This window comes from Drosophila persimilis, unplaced genomic scaffold, assembly GCF_003286085.1.
Source record: "Drosophila persimilis strain 14011-0111.01,24,50 unplaced genomic scaffold, DperRS2 tig00000804-arrow-arrow-pilon, whole genome shotgun sequence".
Classification (NCBI taxonomy): domain Eukaryota; kingdom Metazoa; phylum Arthropoda; class Insecta; order Diptera; family Drosophilidae; genus Drosophila; species Drosophila persimilis.
In genome coordinates, this window is record NW_020825356.1 from 236711 (window position 1) to 260229 (window position 23519).

General features: G+C 42.8%; 1 protein-coding gene across 1 annotated transcript; it reads left to right on the forward strand.

The window, feature by feature from the left end:
• The first annotated feature begins 738 nt into the window (after positions 1-738).
• Positions 739-18053, forward strand: LOC6597635 (carbonic anhydrase-related protein 10). The gene is made up of 8 exons (XM_002022702.2): positions 739-1038; positions 11000-11047; positions 13023-13159; positions 13232-13423; positions 13491-13653; positions 15728-15882; positions 17123-17254; positions 17341-18053. The coding sequence occupies exons 1-8, from the start codon at positions 957-959 to the stop codon at positions 17425-17427; spliced, it is 996 nt and encodes a 331-aa protein (XP_002022738.1). The 5' UTR covers positions 739-956; the 3' UTR covers positions 17428-18053.
• Positions 18054-23519: the final 5466 nt, after the last annotated feature.

Consider the following 23519-nt stretch of genomic DNA (forward strand, 5'->3'; position numbering starts at 1 on the left):
GTCAGTCGTGTGGCCGATGCCAGTGGCACGCTGCTCGGTTCTACTCGGGATGCTTCGTGCCAGGACGAAGCTCGTCCTGCTGAGTCAAGCTGCTGCTGCCGACGACGCTGTGAGCGCTGCTGCGGCTGTGGTTGTTCTTGTTGCCGCCGCTGCCACTGCTGCCGCCGTTGCCGTTGCTGCTGCTGCTGCGCGCCTGCCGACAGTCCGTTGCATATCCTTTGGCGCTGATAGCAGTGACAATTCAGTTTCAACTCGGATTCAGAGATAAACGGACGCGTCTGGTCGGCCAAGCGACAGTGCAGTGTGGCCAAACGTGCTTTTGAAAGCGCGAAACCCCAAGCGGAAGCGAAAGCGAAACTGAAACTGAAATTTCAACCTGTTTTGTAAGGAGTGTTCCCAGCTCCAGTTTCTCCATAACGAATTTTTTTCGAGTGTGTGTGAAGAAAGCCAAAAGAACAAAGATAGCCAGAAAGAGTGCAATAGAGGGAGAGTGAGAGACAGACATAGAGAGAGATAGAGAGTTAGAAGTTGAGAAGAAAGACGGAAATGAAGCATGCAACTTGTGTGCACATCAAAGAAAGCAGCGGAAATTAAAATTTGCATATGCAAAGAGGTGGCCCAGTGCAGTCAGCAGAGGCGGAGGCACAGCCAGAGTCAGTGGCCGTGACTGCGGCCCGGTGCCCCAAACAGTCAATGACAATGAGGCCAATGATGATGCTGCCGCCCCCAGACCCAAGCAGCTGGCCCAAAGAAACAGAAACCGAGACCGAGACCGAAACCAAAAGCGACTCGCCGCTCTAAGCCGCCCGCCCAGCAATAGACTCAAGTGCCAGATCTCCAGAACTCTAGAATCGTGCGCAATCCAACCCACCAGCCACCAGCCAGCAGCCTGCAGCTTGCAGCTTTCATCCAGAAGCTCCTCGACCTCCGGCTGCAAGTCCCAGCAATCCACAGAGATGCCGTCGCCCGGGCACACATTTTGCTTCTCCTCAGCAGGATTTATCGCTTGCTCAGCAATCGTTCTGCTTTGTAGTTCCGGTAAGTGAAATATGCCCAAAAGCAAAAGCAAACGGCAATGGCAGTGGCAACGACAACGACAACGACAACAATGAGCTGACCATGGCCAAAAGGGAAATGTAACGAAGCAAGCCATACATTTCGTTCCTCCATTCATTCATTCATTCATTCACTCGCTCACTCATTCGATTCGGGCAGTCAAACAGATGCAATGAAGTTGTAGCGCTCCTTTCTTATTTCAGTCTCTTTTTTCCATTCTTTTTTGTGTCTGTTTGGGATGGGTGAAGGATTCCCTGATTCCAAATTTGATTTTAGTTCCGCCCTTTCACCTCCTACACTCGCAAAAAAAATTATCTACTTCAGATCCCGAAAGTTACAATCTGGACTGTCCACTTTAAATATTCGCCAAAATTTCGCCACATATTCAATGGATATTGTAATATTATGTGAAAGTACCTATGTATATTAAGTGGACTTTTCTCTCGAAGTAGTCCATTGCATTTTTTCTCTGTGTATCGTTCTCTGTGACTGAATCTGATTTCGACAGTGCTTCTTGGGTTGGGTATCTGCTTCTGGTTTTGGCCCTTCCTCTGGTGCTAGCCCTGCTCAAGGTTCTGGACCAGCTTCTGGTCCTCATTCTGGCTCTGATTCTGTGTGTGTTTATTGTTGACGTTGCATCTTGCAATGAAAACGTCATCGAATGTAAAATGTTTTGCGAGGCAAGTTTAAAAGGATTTTGGCAGGCACCATAGACAGGGACATGGACATATCCCCACATGGAGACAAACCGCAACAAAAACGCACCGACACTTGCCACACATACAGTGCATATAGTGGCAGAGAAACGGGAATGGAAGGGGAGACAGAGAAAACACTGGCAAAGGTTGGGACAAAAGGACAAATAGACGTCGCAGGATGTGCTCGGACAACTTCAGTTGAGTTAATGCATTTTGTTTCCATCCACACCCAAAAGCAGGGAAAACATAAATGTATTTGCACAAAAATGTGGGAAAAGAGCTTAGATCCCAGCGGGAGCTGGAAAGGTTGCAAGGGAAAACAAATTAACGCTCAAGTAGCTCAACCTCAACGGTCTCCAAGAGCCCGGACTGCAATATCAAACAGTCCAAAAACTTTTCAGGCGCTCCTTCCATTCAATTCATGGGAAGACTTTGTCATTTCAATCATATCTATCAGAAGATTCCATAGGAAATGCGTAAAAGATTATTGGAATGAAATAAACTTGAGTAAAGTAAAGAAAGATTCCGTACGCGTAAACAGTTAAAGTATACAGCTGCTACATGCTCGTACAAGAGTCAATTATCTACTGCATCTACAGTGATGCAAATCTTTCCTTAAAAATCATGATTTCAACATACATCTGCCCCTGCCACCTGCTTTAAGAGCTCCACTTCAAAGCCATTGACATATGTATGTGCTGCAGATGATCTGCTCGCACAGAGTCCACCAATCCGCATATAATCCCCAGAAAACTTCGGCAAGCGTTTCCGTCTATGATTATGCTCCAGTCGAGAGGATTTTCAGGGCATTCACGAGCACATATTCTTGCAGGAATTACAAATAAACATAAAAATCAGCAAGGGGTATAAATAAAAGTGGAAGGAACACAAATAATATAAACAAATACTCAATAACTTTTGTTCATCACGTTGATTTAACACTTGGAATTTGCCAATGCATAGAATTCGATTCCTATTGTGTGTGCGGCATCACAATGAATCTTTACGGTTGACATACTCCTGCATACATGTATAAAAACTCATATGCGTGCGAATATATATATATGTATATTCATAATATTTGTACACACTGAGCGACATTAGTGGGAAAAACCGCAGACAGATCGGTTCGCCAGGATAGTGTGTAGTAGGTAGCAGGTAGGTGGTCTTTCGTGCGGGTGCGCAGGGTGCAGTGCCGTTTATTATAAAAATTGCAGCATAAACAAGTGCAAATAAAAATAAGCGAAATACAAACAACAACAATTGCAGTGCGGTCAGACAACAACGACAACGATAACCAGAAGAAAAACTGTCTTCATGGCCGAACCTTGTGATACCCTTACAGATCGATCAATGTACGATGGATAATAAAATGTCTCAATCACAAGATATATGATCAAGTGATCCGATCTTGGAGGCTTCGACCTAAAGATCGCCCGGAAAAAATGCAGCAAAACTGAGAAGTACACTGATGGAAAAGTGAAATATAATCCTGATGGAGGCTTGGCAAGTAATACCCTTTTGCAAGGGTATAGCAACGACCACGACTACGGCATCAACTGAAATTGCATAAACTGCAAAGTGCAAAAACTGCAAAATGACTGAAACGACTTGGGGGTGACATGGTTCGAGAGGTGATTCACAGAGGGGAGTAGAGAGGAAGAAAGGTGTGAGAGAAATGGCGACAAACCATTTCCAGGCGTACATATGAAAACGTGAAAGTATACTCTGCACATGAGGGAATATCGAATTCTCTTTCGGCAGCTCAGAGTGCAGTTTGAGCACACAAACTTGTTGCAAAGTGGGATCAGCCCTAAATCCCACATAAAACATTATTAAATCATTGAATCAATCAAATTTCTAAATATTGGAGATTATATGGCAAGTATAATGCTTAGCCTAGGCAACTAAAACATTTAGGAGTATATATTGTCATGCATATATTTTGTCAAGCTTGAGTGTTAAAAATTTGGATAATTCGTCTCTTTTGAGGGACATTCGAATCGAACTTTTATTTTTAGATGCAAAAGAACGACATACCCCTGCTGAACATCAGCATCGCAAAAGGTATCCTTGCAAAATATATATTCTTTGGTTCTACAAAACCATTTCCCACACCTTTATACTCTAACGAGGGGTTGGGATCAATTCGTTAACTTTCATTGAAAGTTCTGTGATGAAAGAATGAAAAGTCTTGTCATTAGAAAAACTGGTCTGATCATCCTTCCCATAGAACTTTAAAATCCCTTTTTCTACCTCGCTACCTCTCCCACTCTCTCAAAACCTTTAAAAAAAAAGGTTACTTTAATCTAACCAAATAAATCGTACAAATGTTTACAGCTAACAATAGCCTAATAATAATCCAAAGAGCATTTTCTTTTTCCCTGGAAAGCCAACCAGAAAAAAACCATTAAAAATATAGAGTGAAATAGGGGGGGAAAAAACGGAAAGCATTCTGTGGGGCGTTACAAAAAAGAGCCAAAGCCAAAGGAGAACTGCATGCAGGACAATCAACTCTCACACTCTCATACATACACCGAGACAGCCAGACAGACAGACAGACAGACAGGGTCAAAATATGGGCTACGCAGTGTTATTGTGTGTGTGTGTGTGTGTGTGTGTGAGGACTGTGTGTGTGGTTTATGATACCATTTAGCCAGAGGGTTGTTTTGACAAATTGTGCAAATTATTGTGTTAAATTTGCCCTTGAGGTGAAAAATCACTTTGACATGGCATCGTTTTTTTCCACCATCTCACAGTGGGTGAAATGACCAAGTCCAGCAGGAAAAAACACCATTTGTGAAATGTGGAGTTTCATTTTGTTTGGTTATCCATTTAGAATTCCTCCAGGAGTTTTCGCTTGCTTTGTATTTTTAGTTTTAAAACTGGAACAGTTTAGAACAGTAGGTTTATTGCAGTTTTCCACGGGCTCTTTCAGTCACGCAGATTTTTAAGTGGAAGTCATATGTTTGCAGTAAAAAGTGTTATATGTCTTACCTGAGTTGTGTACTATTGAATAGTTCTTATTATTAGATTGCGGCTTGCGGTGACTCGACTTTCGTGGAGTAACAATACATGACGGAAGGCCCTCTCACATAATCTGTTAGTTTCGTTTATTGTGAATTTAAATAATTAAAATCTTTTGCTTATGGCTGCAACTTTAATGGAATGTCATGGTCTGCACTGTGACTTCATCTAAAAACTATACTAAACAAATTTTGTTTAACAATCATTAATACCTTACCCACTAGATTGGTAATTTCACCCACTGTTCGTTTCTCCCTCCCTTTTTCTTTCGTTCCTTCCCATTTTCTGGCTGGAATACTCTCCCTCTCATTCGCCCTAAGTAAGTGCTTAGCTGATTGTACTTTTGTCTGTCATATTACAAACGCCAATACATACATATGTCAGCCGCAGGGCCATCGAATGAAGATGAATAAAATGACCACATCGCTTCTGATGATGATGATGATGTCGATCATCACGATGATGATGATGATTATGATGGCTGCGACTGTTGCCAGAGTGGCACTTAAAGTCGCCTCCCGCTTGCCACAACTGGTACTGCCTCGTTTTTAAGGCCAATGCCACTAATTGAGGAACCGTTCAAAGATAGATGAAGTTGGCCAAAACTGGTGGAACGTTTTCAAAAAACGATTTCGTATGCAGCGTTGACGTGACTCGCATTAGTACCCCTTGCCTTGCCCCCCAAACTGCACACGTGTGCTTGTGTCATGCCACGCCCACTCCAAATGGGTGGCCGAGGGGGGGCAGAGAGCACCAAGGGAGTATGCACTGTTGCTTATTATCGAAATTGTATATGCCAGGCAGCGACGGCCGCAACTTCCTCTTGAGCCTCGACTTTGGCCTGCTACTTCGCCTTCTTTTTCTGCATTTCTTTGGGTTTTCCTGTGGGCTGGTGGTGCTGCTGGTGCTAGTGCCAGAGTCGAAGGTGGAGGTGGTGCAACTGCTGGTATTGGTGGGCAAAAGTTTGTTGGCACCAACAAATTAAGATAGTTGGATAGTGGCAAGCGGCAAGCGGCAAGCGGCAAATGTCTAGACGGTTTTTAGTCAAATTATGGTTTTCAAGCGTTCTATTTGGCTTAAGTCCGGACCCCCCTTCCATCCGTAAGTCCAGTCTCTAGCTCGTTTCCTGAACATGGGCTTTAGCGTAATATGTTCACAATTAGAAGTCGGGAAATTTAAGTTTGGCCAGGATACGCAGAGAGCGTATGGAATCGTCCAATCAATCGACAGCAGTGTCGACACCCACCTTTCTGAAAATCCAAAGTCTAAATCAGTGCCACCAATAGTTTACAAATAAAAACATACCAAAGCTGACCCACAAAAGCATAATGGCTTTCCTTCTCCCCAAGCTTCCCCAAGACAGCCTTCCTTTCAAAGTTCTGGTACCCTGTCTGGACAGCGGATATCTTTAATACAATGTGCATTTTCGGGGCTTTTCAATCATTGCTTTCAGAGGAATTTAAGCGCGCTAGCCAGACCAGACCATAGCCCGAAATCGGGCCACAGACCAACATCAACTTTGGCTGTTAACTCATCGCGTGAGTTGAACGTTTATTTCCCTCCACTTTGTAATCTTTCTCTCTCTCGCTGGATCGCTGGCCCTGGCTGACCCATTTTTAATTTACTCCAAAAGATGAAATCGGAATTTTCCTTTTTTTGGGGTTCCAAAGTAAAAAAACACAAAAGTATTTCCCAAACAAACAACAAGAAAAAATATGCGGCATTCCTTTGCGGGTAGAGATGGCAAAAGTTTTCGCAACTATTTAGAAAAATCATCTAATGGCGTGGAAATTGTTTCTGTTCTGTCGGTGCCGCTGGTTAATTTGCTCGACGATTAAGTGTGAATTGTTTCTGAGGGAGAGGGAGTGGCAGACGGAGGGGGAAAGCAAATGTAAATTGCAGACAAGAATGTTCTAATATGTTTTTCAATCCTCAAAAGAAAACTCTTTTCGGAAAACTTTGCAACTTGTTTAACTAATAACTGAGAATTGTTTGGGTAAAGTTTCAATTGTACGAGTATATCGTCGGTTTAATGATGCCAGAAAGCAAAAATCCTTTGGACATCCTAGGAAGAAGGAAGGGTAATATCTTGACAAATCTCAGAGTTGGAGAAGTGTGTGTCGATCGATGGTACATAGCTAAAATTTCAAATAAACCTCATTCCTCATTGTTAGCTATTCACTTTTGCTTTATTCTCCCTTTCACCCGTGCAGTATTTCATCCAGTTAATCAGTTTTCCACCAAACCGCCGCTGGACTCTTTGTAAGTTTTCCAATCGAGCTCCCAAACCATGTTAAAAATTGAAGCAACTAATGAACATTCTGATTGAATGTTTGTTTGCCATTGAAACCAATGGAAACTTTGGGGAACAATGAAGCGTTGGGAGGATAGCGAGGATATGAAGCATGGGGTGCCAGAAGCAGTGCCCGATGAAGCATGGTCGGGAGGCAGGGAGGCGGATTGGGTTTTGGTTTCGGTTTGGGGCCAGACCAGAGTTATGCTCGTCAATCTTCGGGGCTGCCAAGGCGACAGTTTGATAAACTGAAGCAGCAGCGCTTCAGATACTAATCAGCGCTTCGTTGGGCGCTTAACAGGAAGCAATAAATTTACCCAGGATATGCCAATGCACAAGTAGACGTGTGTGAGTGTGTGTGTGTGTGTGTGTGTGTGAGTGTGTGTGTCGCGCCCTTGTCTAGAAATTTTAATTAAAAGCGATGACATAGCGAGTAATTCTATATCAAAATGTCGCCTATTAATTTTAAGGACATTTCCTTTATTGATTCATTGTCAATATTATATTGAACCCATAATTTACACATAAAAGGGCTATCCCGTGACCCCCGCACCCACCCTCTCGATGTCTCTATTGGCCCATCATTGTCTTGGCATCGTTTGCTTTTAGCTGCTTTCGGCTGTGGCCTTTTGTTTGGCTTCTTTAATTCATTTAGACATTGAAATGTTGCTGGGGCGTGTTTTCCTTTTGATGAGCCCAGCACACGACACACACAGATATACTACACTCACACACTGAGGCATTGCGTGTGTGCGTGACTTGGTCTATAGCATTCGGGAACTCCCCCTTGTCGTCTGCGTTTTTGATAGCCAAACATTCCATCTTTACGCCATTTTCAAGCACGCCAACTGGGCCGCAACCAGAGCAGGGTCAGGGGCAGGGCCAGGCCGCAGGGGCAGAGCCAGAACAAACAGAAGGCTGGGACCCCGCCACGCACCCCTCTCCCTGGGGGCCTCACTTGATTCTGATTTAACGCTCACCATAATTACAAACAGCCAAACACGAGAGTCGAAATGCCCATGGATGGGGAAATCTGACTTAATTTAGTCATCTAAACGCGCTTGTTATCGATAAGAAAGTAGAATTGAAACGATCTACAAATTATAATTACAATATTACAATAGCTAAAGTCACTAAAAGGCAATAATTTGGGGTGAAAAAGGCTAAAATAGGGCAAGAACTTCCGTCTCTTTGGATACTCTTACACTTGAACTACCCCGATTTAACGAAAGATTTAACTACAAAAGGAACAGAAAAACCCTCTCCGTACAAATATGACCTTTCAATCCGAATAGGGACGCCAAAATCGGCTGCTCTCTGGAGGATTCCCTTCTTTCAAAGCACTTCATTAGACCGACAGTCAGCCGAACTGGTCTAAACACAGATATTTTCCAATCCCTATCGGTTTTTGGCAACTGCAATTAATAAACAGCTTTTGCCAAGAATTAAAGCAACTAAAGCTAGTAGTGGCACAAAGGCCTAGTGTGCCACATGCTGGCGGGGCCGAGGGAATCGACAGACTCGGATAGACACATAGACAGGGAGGGAAGAGGCTTACAGAAGAGACAGAGATGGGGTAGAAAGGGGCTCGGGAGAGGCTAAAGCCAGATTCCATTTGAATGGCCAACACAAACCCATAAACCATTGGTCAAAACACAACTGTGGCGACAGACTGACTGTCGTGTCCAATGCCCCAACCACTCAGCGTTCCCTGCACCATTCTCTAGCCCCGCTTCCTTTTTTCTATTGCGAATATCGAAATTTTGTGTGTTCGAGGGAGGGAAAATGGAAATAAAACTGTTTTAACCATAAATTAAGTTGCTGTTGCAGCATAAATACGAATTTACCATTTCTGGTAAAAGAAAAGAGGAGGCGGTGGGCAATGTGTTGATGAAAAGCTTAAACTTCAACCAAAACCAGAACCATTCGACAAGGCCCCAAAAAATCTCCCCCAATTCCTACGGTAAACATGCACTCATGGTACGTCAAGGGTGCGAGGGTAAACAGTGTTCCAGCATAAACATGTACCAGGGAGAAGAAGAACGAAGTGGATTTCATCGCCTAAAGATATCGCACGCATATACGAGATATATATATTCCAGATCGTATATTCCAGATCAGCATTAGCTGTGGGTCATTTTTATTCTCATTTTTGAGATCTGGCAGGCAATCTTTTACTTTTATACCGATTAGAGCGTATAATCTGGTTGGAATGCTGACTCAGGCGCTTCTTTTTGTCGGCTGCTTTTCTTCTGGGAATCAACTCGGTCGGAGGCCAATTTAATAGCATACTTTGCAGCACTAAGCAGACTATAATAACAGCAACAAGAAGAACGGCGTAGAGCCGTAGAGCCGTAGAGCGACAAACAAACAAAATGAAGTGACGTCGCCGAGTCGCGACTCGCAAAAACGGACGTTCATTGTTCTGCCAAGAAAAGCAACACGACAAACCGAAAAGGAATTCAGGAGAAGCCAACAGAGACAAAGGTTCGGTCAGACCGGAGTCCCGGCAACGATTTCCAGACACACTTTCTACAAAAAATATTGGAACGACTCACAGAATATTCTACATTCCCTTCTATCACAGATCAAGTATTTTCATATACATATCAAATATTTATGGAAGAAAATCTTATCTGCAGCAACAGAAATGAAATATTCTACAACGCTGATCACAGCTCTGCCCCCAAAGAATAAAACCTTTCATATTAGCCAAAGAATTTTCCTAGTGCTCTTTCCCAAGATTCCATAAAAGTTTAACCAAGTTTAACCGGCAAAAAAAAAAAAACTCAAATTAGAGATCCCTTACGAGATGACGACACCATCTCTGTCAATGTCGCAATGCTCCAAAGTTAGGGAAGCTGGATGATGTTGCTGCTGGTAGCAGGCAGGAAGCGGGCAACGGTTCCAGCGACTCCCTTTTGAACTTCCGCTTTGGGTTGCAGCAATTTCTTTGGGCTTTATTGCCAACCCATAGCCCAGCCCCCAACCGTCCGCCAACTCGCAGCCCTCTTCCCCACACACCGAAAAGCCCCCGCCACGACGCATATAGCATAAATTTTGAATACGCTCAAACTGCTCAAAGGGGGACAAGGCGACGGGAGAAGAGAGTCGAAAAAAATAGCGAAAATTGTCTGTCGCTTGATAAAGCGGAAGCAGAACTTGCCCATAAACGAAATGTGGCAACTGAGTGTAAACTTTATTGGCGCCAGACTGCCTGGCGACAACGCTGTTGTCATGCTCATCCTTCTCCGTGGCAGCATCCTCCTTCCCAGCTCATCCTTCGTGCACTCCTTCCTCCCAGCTCATTCAGCGCTTCTTGTTTTTTTTTTTTTTGCCTGCTTTGGCCCGTTGTGAGTCATGCGACACGCATTGGAAGCCAGCAGAAGGAGCAGGACCCAGACCGATGGCGTCTCGATGGCTGGCAACTAAAGTCATCGTTTACCCCCCAAGAAGAAGCTGCTTGTTTGTTTTGTCTGACTCCGGCTCTGTCTCTGGCTCCGATTCGGTCGCGGACCCGGTGACTCTCAGTCTGGTTCCAAGTGGAAGTGGGACCGAGAGCGGGATCGGGAGTCAGGGGAAGTCTTACATTAGTTGATTTCATGCGCTGTTTACATTGGCAGCGAATTATGCGCATTGGAAAACCGAGCTTTAGCTGCCAGCGGGTGGTTCCCCATACGACGCTATCGCATCGAGGTGAAATGGAATGGATTTCAAGCTCCTCTGGTCGTTGCAGGCACTAAGCCCTGGACTTGTGCATGTGGCAACGTGGGAGATCGGTCTCCCTTCAAGTGTGTCAAATCCTTGCGAATTCTTGCAGGATTCAGGGTTCAGGATTTTGTTTCGGGATGGGTTTCATGTATCTGTAAGATTCACGATTCACCTTACATGTTGTCTCACCAAAATTTTCACTTCTTTCTTTCAGAGGTTCTATCCAGTTGGGAGGAATGGTGGACATACGATGGTATATCCGGTAAGTAAAGTCGCATATTAATTCGGATTTGATGGGAGCTATTTGGGGAAATAATGTCTCATGGCTCTGCTGGAAGTTTGACCATAAAAATACATCCAAATCCAGCATAATATCAAAGCGCAGATCGTTTCGACTCCAAATAAGATCTATTGCAATATTGGGAATACTCGTATGCTTTGTTTGCATACATAAATCGGCAATTCTTTCAAAGCGTGTCTACATCCCCTTTCTCCAGCAATGCGACCGGGGCTTGCGGCTGATTTAATTACATTTCAAATCGTTCGTCAGGAAAATAAAAGAAACGCAGGCAAGCAAACAGCCCAGATCAGATGAGTGCAGGATGTTGTTGCAGTTGTAATTGTTGCATGTCACTGTCTGAATGGTCTGCCCACTCACGAATGCTCTACGAACCTGCACCCTGGCAGGACCTCAGTTGCAGTTTTATTTATGCAACATCAACAGCAGCAAAAAAAGAGAGAACCAGGCAACATGCAACTGCAACAGCAACAGAAGCAGGAGCAGGAGCATCAGCAACAAATGAATGCAAAATAACAAAATGAACAGCGGCCGGGACAGGCCACAAAAGCGACAAGTGCGGGGTGGCAGAGACCTAGGGGTATGTCTGGTGCGGTGTCAGGGGGTGGGTCAACTGCATCATCGTGAAACACTTTTTAAACTTTGGCATTTATTGCCTCCATCGCTCGGGCATCGTGTGCCGCGTGTCATCCAAGCAGAAACACACACAATAACAAAGCCACGCGCGGACTGGCTCACACAGATACTGATACACCCACACACACGCACGCACGCACACAGCTACACAGGGATCGAAAACCTCGAAACCGAATTGCAGTGAACGAAATTCACATCCTGAATGCCCATCAAATGCTGTCCCCAAAAACTCGGATGGGTTCCATTAGCTTAATAACGATCAAGGACACACCATTACACTCAACTCTAGGACATTCTGATTCTGAAAGAAAATGATCACCAATCATATTTCACAAAAAGTCTCGCTTAGAATCTAAGTCAGATATTTTTGTTTGAAGATTCTCCTTTTCAGGAAATTAAACTCAAATCAGATATCTCCCTTATATCTCACTTAGACTAGGTTAGGTTGGGTTGAAGCGGCTGCCAGGCCCGTATATCTCACTTAACTAAAGCGAAATATATGTACTAGTATATTGTAATATATGTAATAGTATATTTATCTATCCTTAAAGATTTTCCACGGCTTTCAAAAAAGTCTTCCAATTAATTATGAATATTCCATGAAATTCTGTTCGGCTATTCCTACCAATACTATTTTTAATCGTTGATATCTAAAGAGATAGAATAGGCAACTAGTCGACTACCAGCCACTGCTCCCGCACCATTTGTTTGCTTCAATTTATTTGTGTGGTGTTCGCCTGGTATAGGCGAAAAATATTAAATTTTCTATGAGGCACAAAGGTCTAATTCCCATAGACCACCACTACCATCCACTGCCATCCCCTGCCACACCTACTGGGCTACCCGCTGACCATGGTGATGGTTCTCCCAAAAACCGAGCATTGTTTTGAAAAGTTTCGACAGCTTTTAGCCCGTCATATCACATCAGGCATTGAACTTTTGGGAACACCCCGGAAAACCCGCACCCAATGTCAGTGCATTTAATTGCCATTTAAAATGGGCTGCAGTAGGTGCATTGGGAGGCGGTGCAGAATGGGAGTTTCATCCTCGAAGCTTATGAAATTTCATTTGGCATTTGAAATTGTCATCGACGTTGCTGTTGGAGCTGCCACTGCCACTGCCACGGCCGCTAGTGTTTGCATTGGGAAGGAGGCGAAGACACGTTTTCCATTTGGTCGATTGACAGAAAAGAGTGGATCGAAAGAGGGCGACTGGGTGTAGGGACAATAGCTGATGCATACTGTACTCCTTTGTGTATCTGTGTGTGTCGCACACGACTCTCATTCGTTGATTCGTCTGGCAGGACCAAGCTTCTGGGGCCTTATCAATCCACAGTGGAATATGTGCAACAAAGGACGGCGCCAATCGCCCATCGATGTGGTGCCTGACAAGCTGCTGTTCGATCCCTACCTCCGACCGCTCCACATCGACAAGCACAAGGTGTGTATATATGCATGTCATATGCATATTTCCCATATTGGGCATTCTCACCAGCCTTAAATCGGTCAACAGGTTTCTGGCACTCTGCACAATACGGGCCAGTCGCTCGTCTTTCGCGTCGACAAGGACACCAAGCAGCATGTGAACATATCCGGCGGCCCTCTGGCCTATCGCTATCAGTTCGAGGAGATCTACATCCATTACGGCGTGGATAACACTCGCGGCTCCGAGCACTTCATCCAAGGCTACAGTTTTCCCGGCGAGGTGAGTTTCTGGCTTAGATACAGATACAGAGGGACCACCACGAATTATTCTGTCGTTTTCCTTGCAGATTCAAATCTATGGCTTCAACAAGGAGCTATACCACAACATGTCCGAGGCCCAGCATAAATCGCAGGGTATTGTGGGACTGTCGCTTATGGTGCAGATTGGTGAGACGCCCAATCCGGAACTTCGCATCATCACGAGCACCTTCAACAAGGTGCTCTATCGTGGTGAGTGTGCCACTGACTGGCTACCTACACTAAGTAGAGTTACCTATCGATAGTTGACCTAACTAAATAGCTCAGAGTTTGTGACTTAAAGTATTTTTTTTAAGGTTTATATGTATATTTGCTCCTGTTCCCTCAGCAATAATTTGTACGCGCCTTACTTTGATTTTGGTTCTGCCAACTTCATGCGATAGGCAGACAGAACTAAAACCACTAAAACTTAATAGCTCACCCTAGTTTAGATATGGCAATACTCTCACTTAAGCTTGGTCCACCTACTCATCGATATAAAAACCGGATATCATATGACATATTGATAATAAAGCATGCAATTAAATATGTCAACGGATACATACATACATATATATTTGTCTGGTCCATTTTATGGACATTTTTCACATAATATTGCACTAGATATCTGGTCGGTAAATAAATATCGTGATGTTTGCCATCTCTAGCTTACATTACCTTGCATAACCTTTTCCTTGCCTTCATTTCCGTTCACGCAAAAAGCCCCCGGAAATGTTGCAACGTTAATATCGTTGCAATGCTCTGCCGCTGGCTTCCCTTTCTGCTCTCTCTGCCTCTTCCTCTCTTTTGCGAATACCATTCTCCTTCCCTGACCTGCCCTGCCCCTTTTATGATGTCATTGCAACAACAACTGCAGTCGAGGCCATAATTATGTCCAGGCGAGCCATAAAAAATGACTCCTGGCGGGGGTACGAAATTGAGACTGCCCTGCACAAAGTGACGAAAATGAAACCTCGAATTACACTAAACCGACACTTAATAATTCCCCTTACCGGCTGGACGGACCCACAACTTCATTGCACGTCTCGTTGGCAGTTTCTTGGCCAGTTTAATAGCCTTTTTACAGGTCGTACAACTTTATGGCAGTCCAGCCCCAGCCTTAATTTGTAAAATGCCAGAGAAGCCAAGCAGCAACCAAAACCAAGAAATATGCCAGGCCACTCTCCAACAACAACAACAGAAACAGCAGCTCCAGAAGAAATCCACAAGAAATTGCTTGCTGCATAGTTGAAGGTTGAACAAATTGTAGACACTCTATGGCACTGAAAGAAGAAGGTGGATGAAAGAAATGGTAGGGAAAAGATACAGATAGGTAAAAGCATACATATGGATAGATAGTTCCAACATTAACTGGCGGAAAGACGGGATATAGCAGTGACCAATAGTGGTATAGATTAAAAGATAGGCAACGTATTCATTTATATTCACTGAAAAGGAACAAAGCAAAGATATATAGATGAAAAGAGAAATATTGATGTCCATTTTAGAAGGGCTATTAAAAAGCTATACACCTAGACAAGGATATAAGCAGAGCTACATTGACGGGCAATCATTTAGATACTTATGAATAGACACGTAAGAAAGAGAATGCAAATACATTTTGAAAGAAAGTTTCTTTTGAAATCGTTTTCCAGAAAATTTCAATCAATCTCCTCGCACATAATCGCCTCATACAATTCGGTATGCTACTTTCCAAACGGCACCCAGCACATCTACCGTGCAGCCCCAGTACTCGTATATGCTCAAGGGAAAGTAAAACTAACACTTCTGATGCAAATACCCACACCACCCACACTCGTACCCATTCGACACCGACACCGACACCGACTCCACCTCGGCGACTGCCAGACATTGAGTTGTGCTACATTGCGGCCTTACAAGCCGCGACTTGCTTCATTTCCGGCTGGCAAAATGATTTGTATGAATAAAGCCGTGCGCTGACGTTGAAGTGGTCATGTGGGGTCAGGGCGAGTCGGATTAGCTCGAGAATGGGTCGGGAATAGGTCGTGGACTGGGTGAAGATTGGGTCGGGACTGAGCCAGGATGTTGCAAGTGTTGGTGGGTGCCCGTGTCTGAATTATTCATTCGACTTTGGCATGCCGAAGTTGAAGACGTGTTTTCATATTTTTTTGCGATATGCGCATAAATAGCTCAACTTTTCTCTACACCAGCCCAGTCCTTCCTTTTCGGCTGCACCTTGAACTTTGCGTTTCTCATGTTTTATGCAATCACAGAACCGATCCATCCTGCTCCTTCCTTCCAACAGGCTTCTCGACGCCCATCCGGCACATATCGGTGAGGTCGCTGCTGCCAAACACGGATCACTACATCACCTACGAGGGCTCCACAACCCATCCCGGCTGCTGGGAGAGCACCGTCTGGATCATAGTTAATAAACCCATCTATATCACCAAACAAGAGGTGAGTTCGAAATCCGCCTATATCCCGCTAAATCCAAGCCCATGCAAACGACATGTAAATTTTGCTTAATGAAATATCATTTGAATATTTTGAATATCGCATGGATATTGCTTACAAATTTATGTGGGTTTGTTATGTATCTAAAATAGCAAAACATTCAAAATTTATATGCTTAAACATGCAAAATTGATCTATTGGGGTACAGTTTGCGTTAAACCAACAGAAATCATGCAATGGATCATAAAAAAAAATCCTATTTTCATGGTGTGCCAGTCAATTCTTTAGGTCGAACACCGCAAATAATTAAATGCATTTTTTGTGTGTATTCAATTGCAATTAGAGATGATTGTTATTGTTGGTTTATTTATGTGCAATCGGTTTTTTTTATCCACCTCTCCGTCTCTCTTTCTCTGTCTCTCTGTCTGTCTGTCCGTCTCATGATTTTTTTTAAATGATTGGAAGTACAATGAAATCGCATAAATGCAATTATAAAATTGCTCATCAATTTGGGCATTGGTCAGATCGCGGTTTCAGTGCGGTCAATATGCCGCTCTGTGCATAATTAAAAAACAATATTTGGTTAGTTTAATCAATTTGCATAAATGCATGTGTAATGGTGGGATTGTAGGGCGTGGCAAGGGCTGCGGAAAGGTCGAAAAAAGCACATCGAGAAGAGTAAACAAAATAGGAATCAAATGAAACGCAAACAAGTCAACGGTCGACTAAAAAGTGATTTTTATGAACTTCCATGACCGAAACAGAGAGTTAAACTGCTTGGACCTTTAGGGGTATTTTAATAATCGGAAGAATTTTAAGAATCGTTAAGTTGGAAATAAAGTTTAAGGTTATGGTTAACCTTAAGGTTCCAGGAGGTTAAGAGGTCTTCATCAGAAATCTGTTTTCAGCTTGCTTACAGAATAGCCCCTACAAACCACCAAAAGTTTTCTATAAAAACTATGAATGTTAGCCTGCAGACATACAAATTAGTATAGAGTTGTCAAACATAATTATCCGAATTTCGGTCGACAAATTGTGCAAAGCATTTGACACTTCATTCAACTTTAATTAGTGGGAAACGACAAAAAACCCGCGAAAAACCCGCAGAAAAACCATTAAAATATATTGTCATTTGTTAAGTTGCTTGTGCGATGCGAGGGTGAATAAGGGGGGGATTGTACAGTAATGAGATATTCTGACGGCCGAAACAATATACATACATACTCATATATATATCTTGCAGTTATACCAACTCCGACGACTGATGCAAGGCTCCGAGAGTACTCCAAAAGCTCCACTAGGTAATAATGCGCGACCCGTGCAAAGTTTACATCATAGAACCGTAAGAACGAACATAGATTTTAAGCGGAACAAGGTGAGTGCGATTCTACCACTACTCTATTCCAAGCCTCCTCCTCTTTGTGCACCCCCTCCACTTAAATGTTGTATTTTCTCTGACAGAATCAATATGCTTGCCCCTCGATGTATAAGGATATGTATTATCGGGCGAATCGCTGGTCACCAGACACGGGACTCTTGATACGTTGACAACCGTACGTGGAAGACTGCGAAAAGCAATTAATATCGTTGCTATTATTATTAATATTATATGTGGTGAATAATGCTACAGCAATGGCAACTACATATATTGACAGCAGGAAGGGCTCCAACTGCAGCCAGTGACCGAGGCGGTCAGCGGGTCACTTTGCAGTTTTTATGTCGCATTCAATTTTCATATTCATGTTTTTAACACGAACTCGGGATTCGTTTGGCCTGCAATATTACCACAACAAAAGCAGCAGCAACAGCACGAAACTGTATATTATTTATTGCATTATTATTAATAGCAAAACAGCCGCCGAAACAGCAGTAGCAACAACATTAAACATGAATTTAGGTAACAAATGCTTGCAGCAAAAATAACAACTACTCGTAAGAACGCTACAATTAAGTGCCTCGACTATGTAATACCCGGTACTTAGGTTCTCAAAGGGTAAACAGATGGCATGCATTTCTTTGCAATGGCGAAAAGTAGACTTTGGCTTCCATAACCTAAATGATCTACTACTCTAAAGCCTTTCAAAACTATTTTTTTGTATTTTTCTGTTTCTTTCCCCACACATTAGCAAGATTAGAATATATCCCTTGAATTCTGCAAGTATCAGCTACGAAATTGTTGCATGCAAAAGAGAAAAAAAATAGAGGAATTTTAATGCAAAATCCTAATGCCACAAAAAACAAAACAAGCCACACACAAACGCATAGAAAATATGCAGAATATTTTGATTTCATAGTTTTGCGTAAGTGGTGAAACAATTATTGTCCAGGCAGGAATTTAATGAGAATTGCGGTGGGCATGGTGGCTGTAAAAATTCATATTCCTTTAATGCAGAGGAATCCCGGATTAAAATTCCTCCAAAGTCCTCCAAAGAAAAGTGATATATCCTGTAATAGAACAATTAAATATTCGATGTTTGAGGGAAATCAAGCAAACTTTGGACCATTGATTTGGTTGATCTGTTAGGTGGTACCTTTGCTTTTTTTTCGATTCGGTTCAGGCTTAAAGGCTTAGATTTAATCCGAGCTCATTTGAATATTTTCGATTCAATGCGTTTCTGAATGCAATAATTATTTGCGACTTACAATTGTTTTGTATTACACATCTTTTGTTATGGTATGCAACAACGGCTACAACAACAAGTAACAAATAAGAGAAACAATATATAAAAATGAACAAAATAGGAGAATTTCCGTAAACTGGATGGGTGGACAATAACTAACAAACAAATCGAAAACGAAAACGAAAACGAAAGAGAAGAACGAATGGAGAGAAAGTATAACAAATGGCAACAGAAATTAACAAAAGTAAATATTCATATAAATATAAAAATAGCAAAGGTATATATATACTCACAGGCAAACATATATATAAATATAAATGCCTATATACAACTCTCTCTCTATATATATACATACATATATATCTATACTATATACATATGTAGTATGTGTTATACAGACATGGATGACGGAGAACTAAGGAAACTAAATGCAATGCAGCCAGGAAGTTGAAAGCGAAATTCGGTTAGGATGGGCACATCGTTCACACACCATATATGATAGCTATATATATATATATATATATATATAACTACGATATGTAAGCCAGCAGCCACTATAAGTCTATAGACCGCTTTCCCTTCCACACAGACCACGAAAAAAAAAAATCAAACTCCCTACCAAAAGCATTTAAAAAAACACACAGTATAAACGGCTTTGACGATGATATGGCAGGACATCTCTTTCCTTCACATCCCCATACACACATACATACATACATACATACATATATCTAGTCATGGAGTATACACAAAGCGAATGGGCTACAAAACATAACTAATTCTAGAATGCAAGCATTAGAACTATGTAACTAACTAAACTAACTAATGGATTAATGGATTAACTAGCAAAGTGGCTAACAAAAATCAAATTCAAGTAAAGTTAGATGCGAATACTCGTACCGAAACAAATAAAATAAATGAATTTTTTTGGTAATTTTTTTTTAACGTCTGAGTGTGCAAAAGTTTTGGGCAAACAACGTTGTTGCAAAGTGCTGTAGAGACAAGTATTACGGATAGTGTAGAACCTAAGTTACTGAATAGCGTTTAGCAGTTAGCACGACCTGAGTTTGTAATATATAAAGACACGACGATATATAGTATTTATGTATACGTATATATAAAGGAGTAAATATCGTGTATCGGATCCGTTCAATTCCCACATTCGCAGCTGTCGAGCAGACAATTAATGTGCAATTATTATATTTCCTTTGGGCCAGCCAAGCAAAACCAACTAAGTAACTATCTTACTAGGCTCCAATCCCCAATTCCCAATTACCAATCCCCAATTATGTGTAGAACATTAACTATTTGTATAAAAGCTAAAACAGAGAACGAAACAGAGAAACAAATTCCTCAACTCGGAAACACTTTGCTATGACTGTAAGTTACTATTGTGTTGCCGTAACAAAATTCAGAACTATATAGTATATATATATAAACTATACAAACCATATATATATACATACATATGTGTAACTATAAATGCAAGAATTAGCAAGCATAGTGCAGGAAAATAACAATTGAGCAAGGCTTGAGAGAAGCAAAACGAAACAGATACGAAACGGAATGTTGTTTCCCCCAAAAACGAAACTGAAGAATGCAAAACTAATAAATGAAAAACGAAAAGTATTATATGAGAAAAAGAAAAACCGAAAACACACTGAATCTTTTCATTTGTGGCTGAAGGGGGTGCTGGGTTATTGTTGGGTAAGTATCTGGCTTCCACTTCCTTAAAGCTAATCAAACTGCCCTCTGGGTCTTGTTCTGGTTCTGGTTCTGGTTCTGTTTCAATATCCGGTTTCACCTAATCACAGGAGCATTCAGTGCCAATGAAATTTGAAATTCTTAGCAAGCGACGAGCGAAGGATGAGAGTTTGGGGCACAAAGATGTCCTGGAGATACCTTTGATATTTGAAGTATGGCTTCTGGAACTCAGGCAGTACTTGCAGGGTATTGCATGCAATACTCTGTTAATCTGCTCATCGAAATAAATCCTTCCACAAAGCCTTTGGTATTGGCTGAGGGGTGAACAAAAGTTCAAAATGCATTCGAGCCGAGCATTAATTGGAAGTTCAGGCTCTCGGCCAGGGCGCAATAATAATTATAACAGCGGGTGCGTTACGCAGTCAAGTGCTTAGAAATGTGGCAACAACGAAGAAATGATTTTATTTCCGTTTGCTGCCACGATGACGGCACAGTGGGGTCCACGGACACAGTGGGAATGGGCCTGTTTAAATATGCAATTTCAATTTCCGAAAAACACAAAACGCGTGCTACACGCAGAGGATTCACACAGCTCAGGATTTCCATGCGAGTGCGACTGGAATGGGAATGGCAATGGCAATCTAAATCGGAATGGAGATGAGGTTGCTTGGTTGCATGGTGGGGGCTAGAGGGGATGTAAAATTTGATGTTGAATGTTACCAGGCAATCGGAAACAGTGGGTTTAGTTGGTGTGGATTGGGGTGGTGGTGGTGGTTGTGGTTGTGGGCCACTGGCCGCATGTTTAATTGGACGCAATTGAAACTAAACTAGCGTAAAATGGAAATAAAAACACAAATGGAATTGTTGCTCTTGTCCGATACGCTCCGCCCACCCCTGCCATAAGGTAATAGGAATTCATTCGTTTCGCATAAAAATTAATTACAAATTAATTTACCATAAATTGAAATTGGTCCCCGCATTCAGCGCAGGGAGGGACTAGCAGGATGAGGGTCCTGTCGGCCGGTGGTCAGTCGAGTGGTTGGCCCGAAGTTTGCAGCTGCCGGGTAGCAAGTGGCGTACGAATTATCCAAAAAAAAAGTGTGGGTATCAGCAGAATCCCCACAGAATCGTTTTCCATATAACAAGCGTTCATTAGCACCCAGTCATTAGCACAAAGTTAGTCACTAGGCACCAGATAAACTTTTTTAAAGCGATTTATGCACTAAAGCTGTCTGACTGACAGTCTAAGAACACGATCCCTAACTCTAGTGCCCCTTCTGTTCTGCTCTATCGTGAATGCGCGATTTTTGCACCCCTAATATTTGTGTATGAGTGATGGCCAGCGTTCTCCATGACACCCACACTTAACTGCGTTTTTTCAACTGCCGCCGATTCGGCGGCCATTGTTTATGTGGATGCTGCGCATGGGGTGAGTGTGATTCCTGGAGCTGGGCGTAAAATTAAGGCCTGAACCGCATTTTACGAAATGCGGTCAGAAGGACTAATTATGCTAAACGTTGTAACCGCAACATCCAGTTAGCCATGGCCGAGAGCCCGCCCCATGCCACTGGCCGGGACCCTGGTTTAACTATTTTCGTTGTTTTGCTGTATTGTCGTTCCCGATGCGATAAACCAAAAACTGTTCGCGATATTTCAATTATACTCGTGTACGGATACACTCGTTTATATTTATGCAGAACCATTGCCCAGGGCCGGGCGTATGTAATGCATTATGGATTTTGGCAAAGTTTTAGCTGTTGCCTCCTGCCACGACGCACAGCGGGTGCAGCGGGGCGACAGGGGCAGTAGCACAACTGATATACAAAAAGCGTTGCCTACTTTTTGGGGCCCTCTGCTGGTGAAGCCATTGAAAAGAGCGGTCGGATGGAGTGGCCATGGAGGGGGTGGGGTTGGGCTGGTAGCAGGAGGTGTGACTATGCCGCAGCGGTACATGTAAATAACAGCAAAAGTTTTAATTAAATTTTAAATACAAGTTAATTTTGTGTATTTTCACGCGCCACACACACACACATACCAGTTTAAATTTTACTTAACTCTTCGTGTATGTGTTTTTGGTCAATTATTTACATATGTATTTGTGTGTGTGTGTATGTGTGTGTGTGTGTGAAAATGAGTTATAAATATTTAGTTGTAATTCATGTTTAGTTTTCCATTGTTGGCGGCCTTAAAAACCAAATTAATATTCATGAACAAACGGCGCGACCGGTTCAAATTTTAATTAGAAATAAATAATACAGACAGTCATTCTCGTGCAACCAAACAACTAACTTGTTGCACCCGCCCCAGGCCTATCAACACAACCAGCTAACAGCAACCATCAAACACTCGTACAATCCACGTAATCATAGCCATTCCGGCCAAGACTCTTTCTGAATTATCTTCCCTAATCGAAAATATCATAATGCAATGCAGCTCGTCTAGATACCTGTCCCCCCCTCTCATCGTACACTCCTGCGTTGGTTAGTGTGTGTGGCCCAATCACATTCTCGTGATTTGCAAGTAATCATGTTGTACACCTTGAGGCCATACAACGCATACTGATGATGATTCCTATTGCTCTTCCCGTCCGTGTTCCTGTTGCTATTCCCATTCCGATTCGTGTTATATCTTCAGTAATAAACGTGCGTAATCAAGCCATGGCCAGGTCTGCCTGGTCTGGGTTTAGGTCTGGGTCTAGGTCTGGGTCTGGTGCTGGTCCACAACAAAAGCCAGCGGCAGAAGAAAATGCACATTTGCACGAGTCCTATATGCATGCTCCTTGATCCATAGTCCGGGTGTAATATTTGATTTTGATTGAAGTGCAGTCAGGCATGTGCGGCCAAGGAAAAATCGCACGAGACCTTACCAATCCTCTCAGCCAACCGACAACCGACTACCGACTTTCACATGCCGCTTGCCTGTTGCCTATTCAGACAGTCAGTCCGGTGTCAGGGTTACAAGGCAAGCACATAATGAGAGCAAGGGACCAGAGTGGCAAAAAGAGGAGAAAAAAAATGCATTATAATGCTGCCTGCCAACCAACATGAACGTGAACGAACGCCTCCGGATTGCGCTCTCCTGAGACTCTATTTTAGCTACGTGACCATCCTTGGTCCAGGGCTGCAGCTACGGAACGGAATCGGATTTCGATTTAAAATTGTGCGGCACCTAGTATTGTTCTTGAATCCTGATTGAAATCCAACTGCAATGTTCTGGAAGTGTGTAAATTCGGTTTTGTATGCAGAATTGTGGGGAATTGCTATGATTCATCGTTGGAAAGAGCAACCAAGAGATACGCTGGATTGCTGTCCTAAC

Excerpts from the sequence above, each read along its gene's own strand:
- LOC6597635 (XM_002022702.2), top strand. The coding sequence starts at position 957 with ATGCCGTCGCCCGGGCACACATTTTGCTTCTCCTCAGCAGGATTTATC. Across the intron at positions 11,048-13,022 it reads GACATACGATGGTATATCCG|GACCAAGCTTCTGGGGCCTT; the intron begins GTAAGTAAAGTC and ends TTCGTCTGGCAG. Across the intron at positions 13,424-13,490 it reads GCTACAGTTTTCCCGGCGAG|ATTCAAATCTATGGCTTCAA; the intron begins GTGAGTTTCTGG and ends TTTTCCTTGCAG.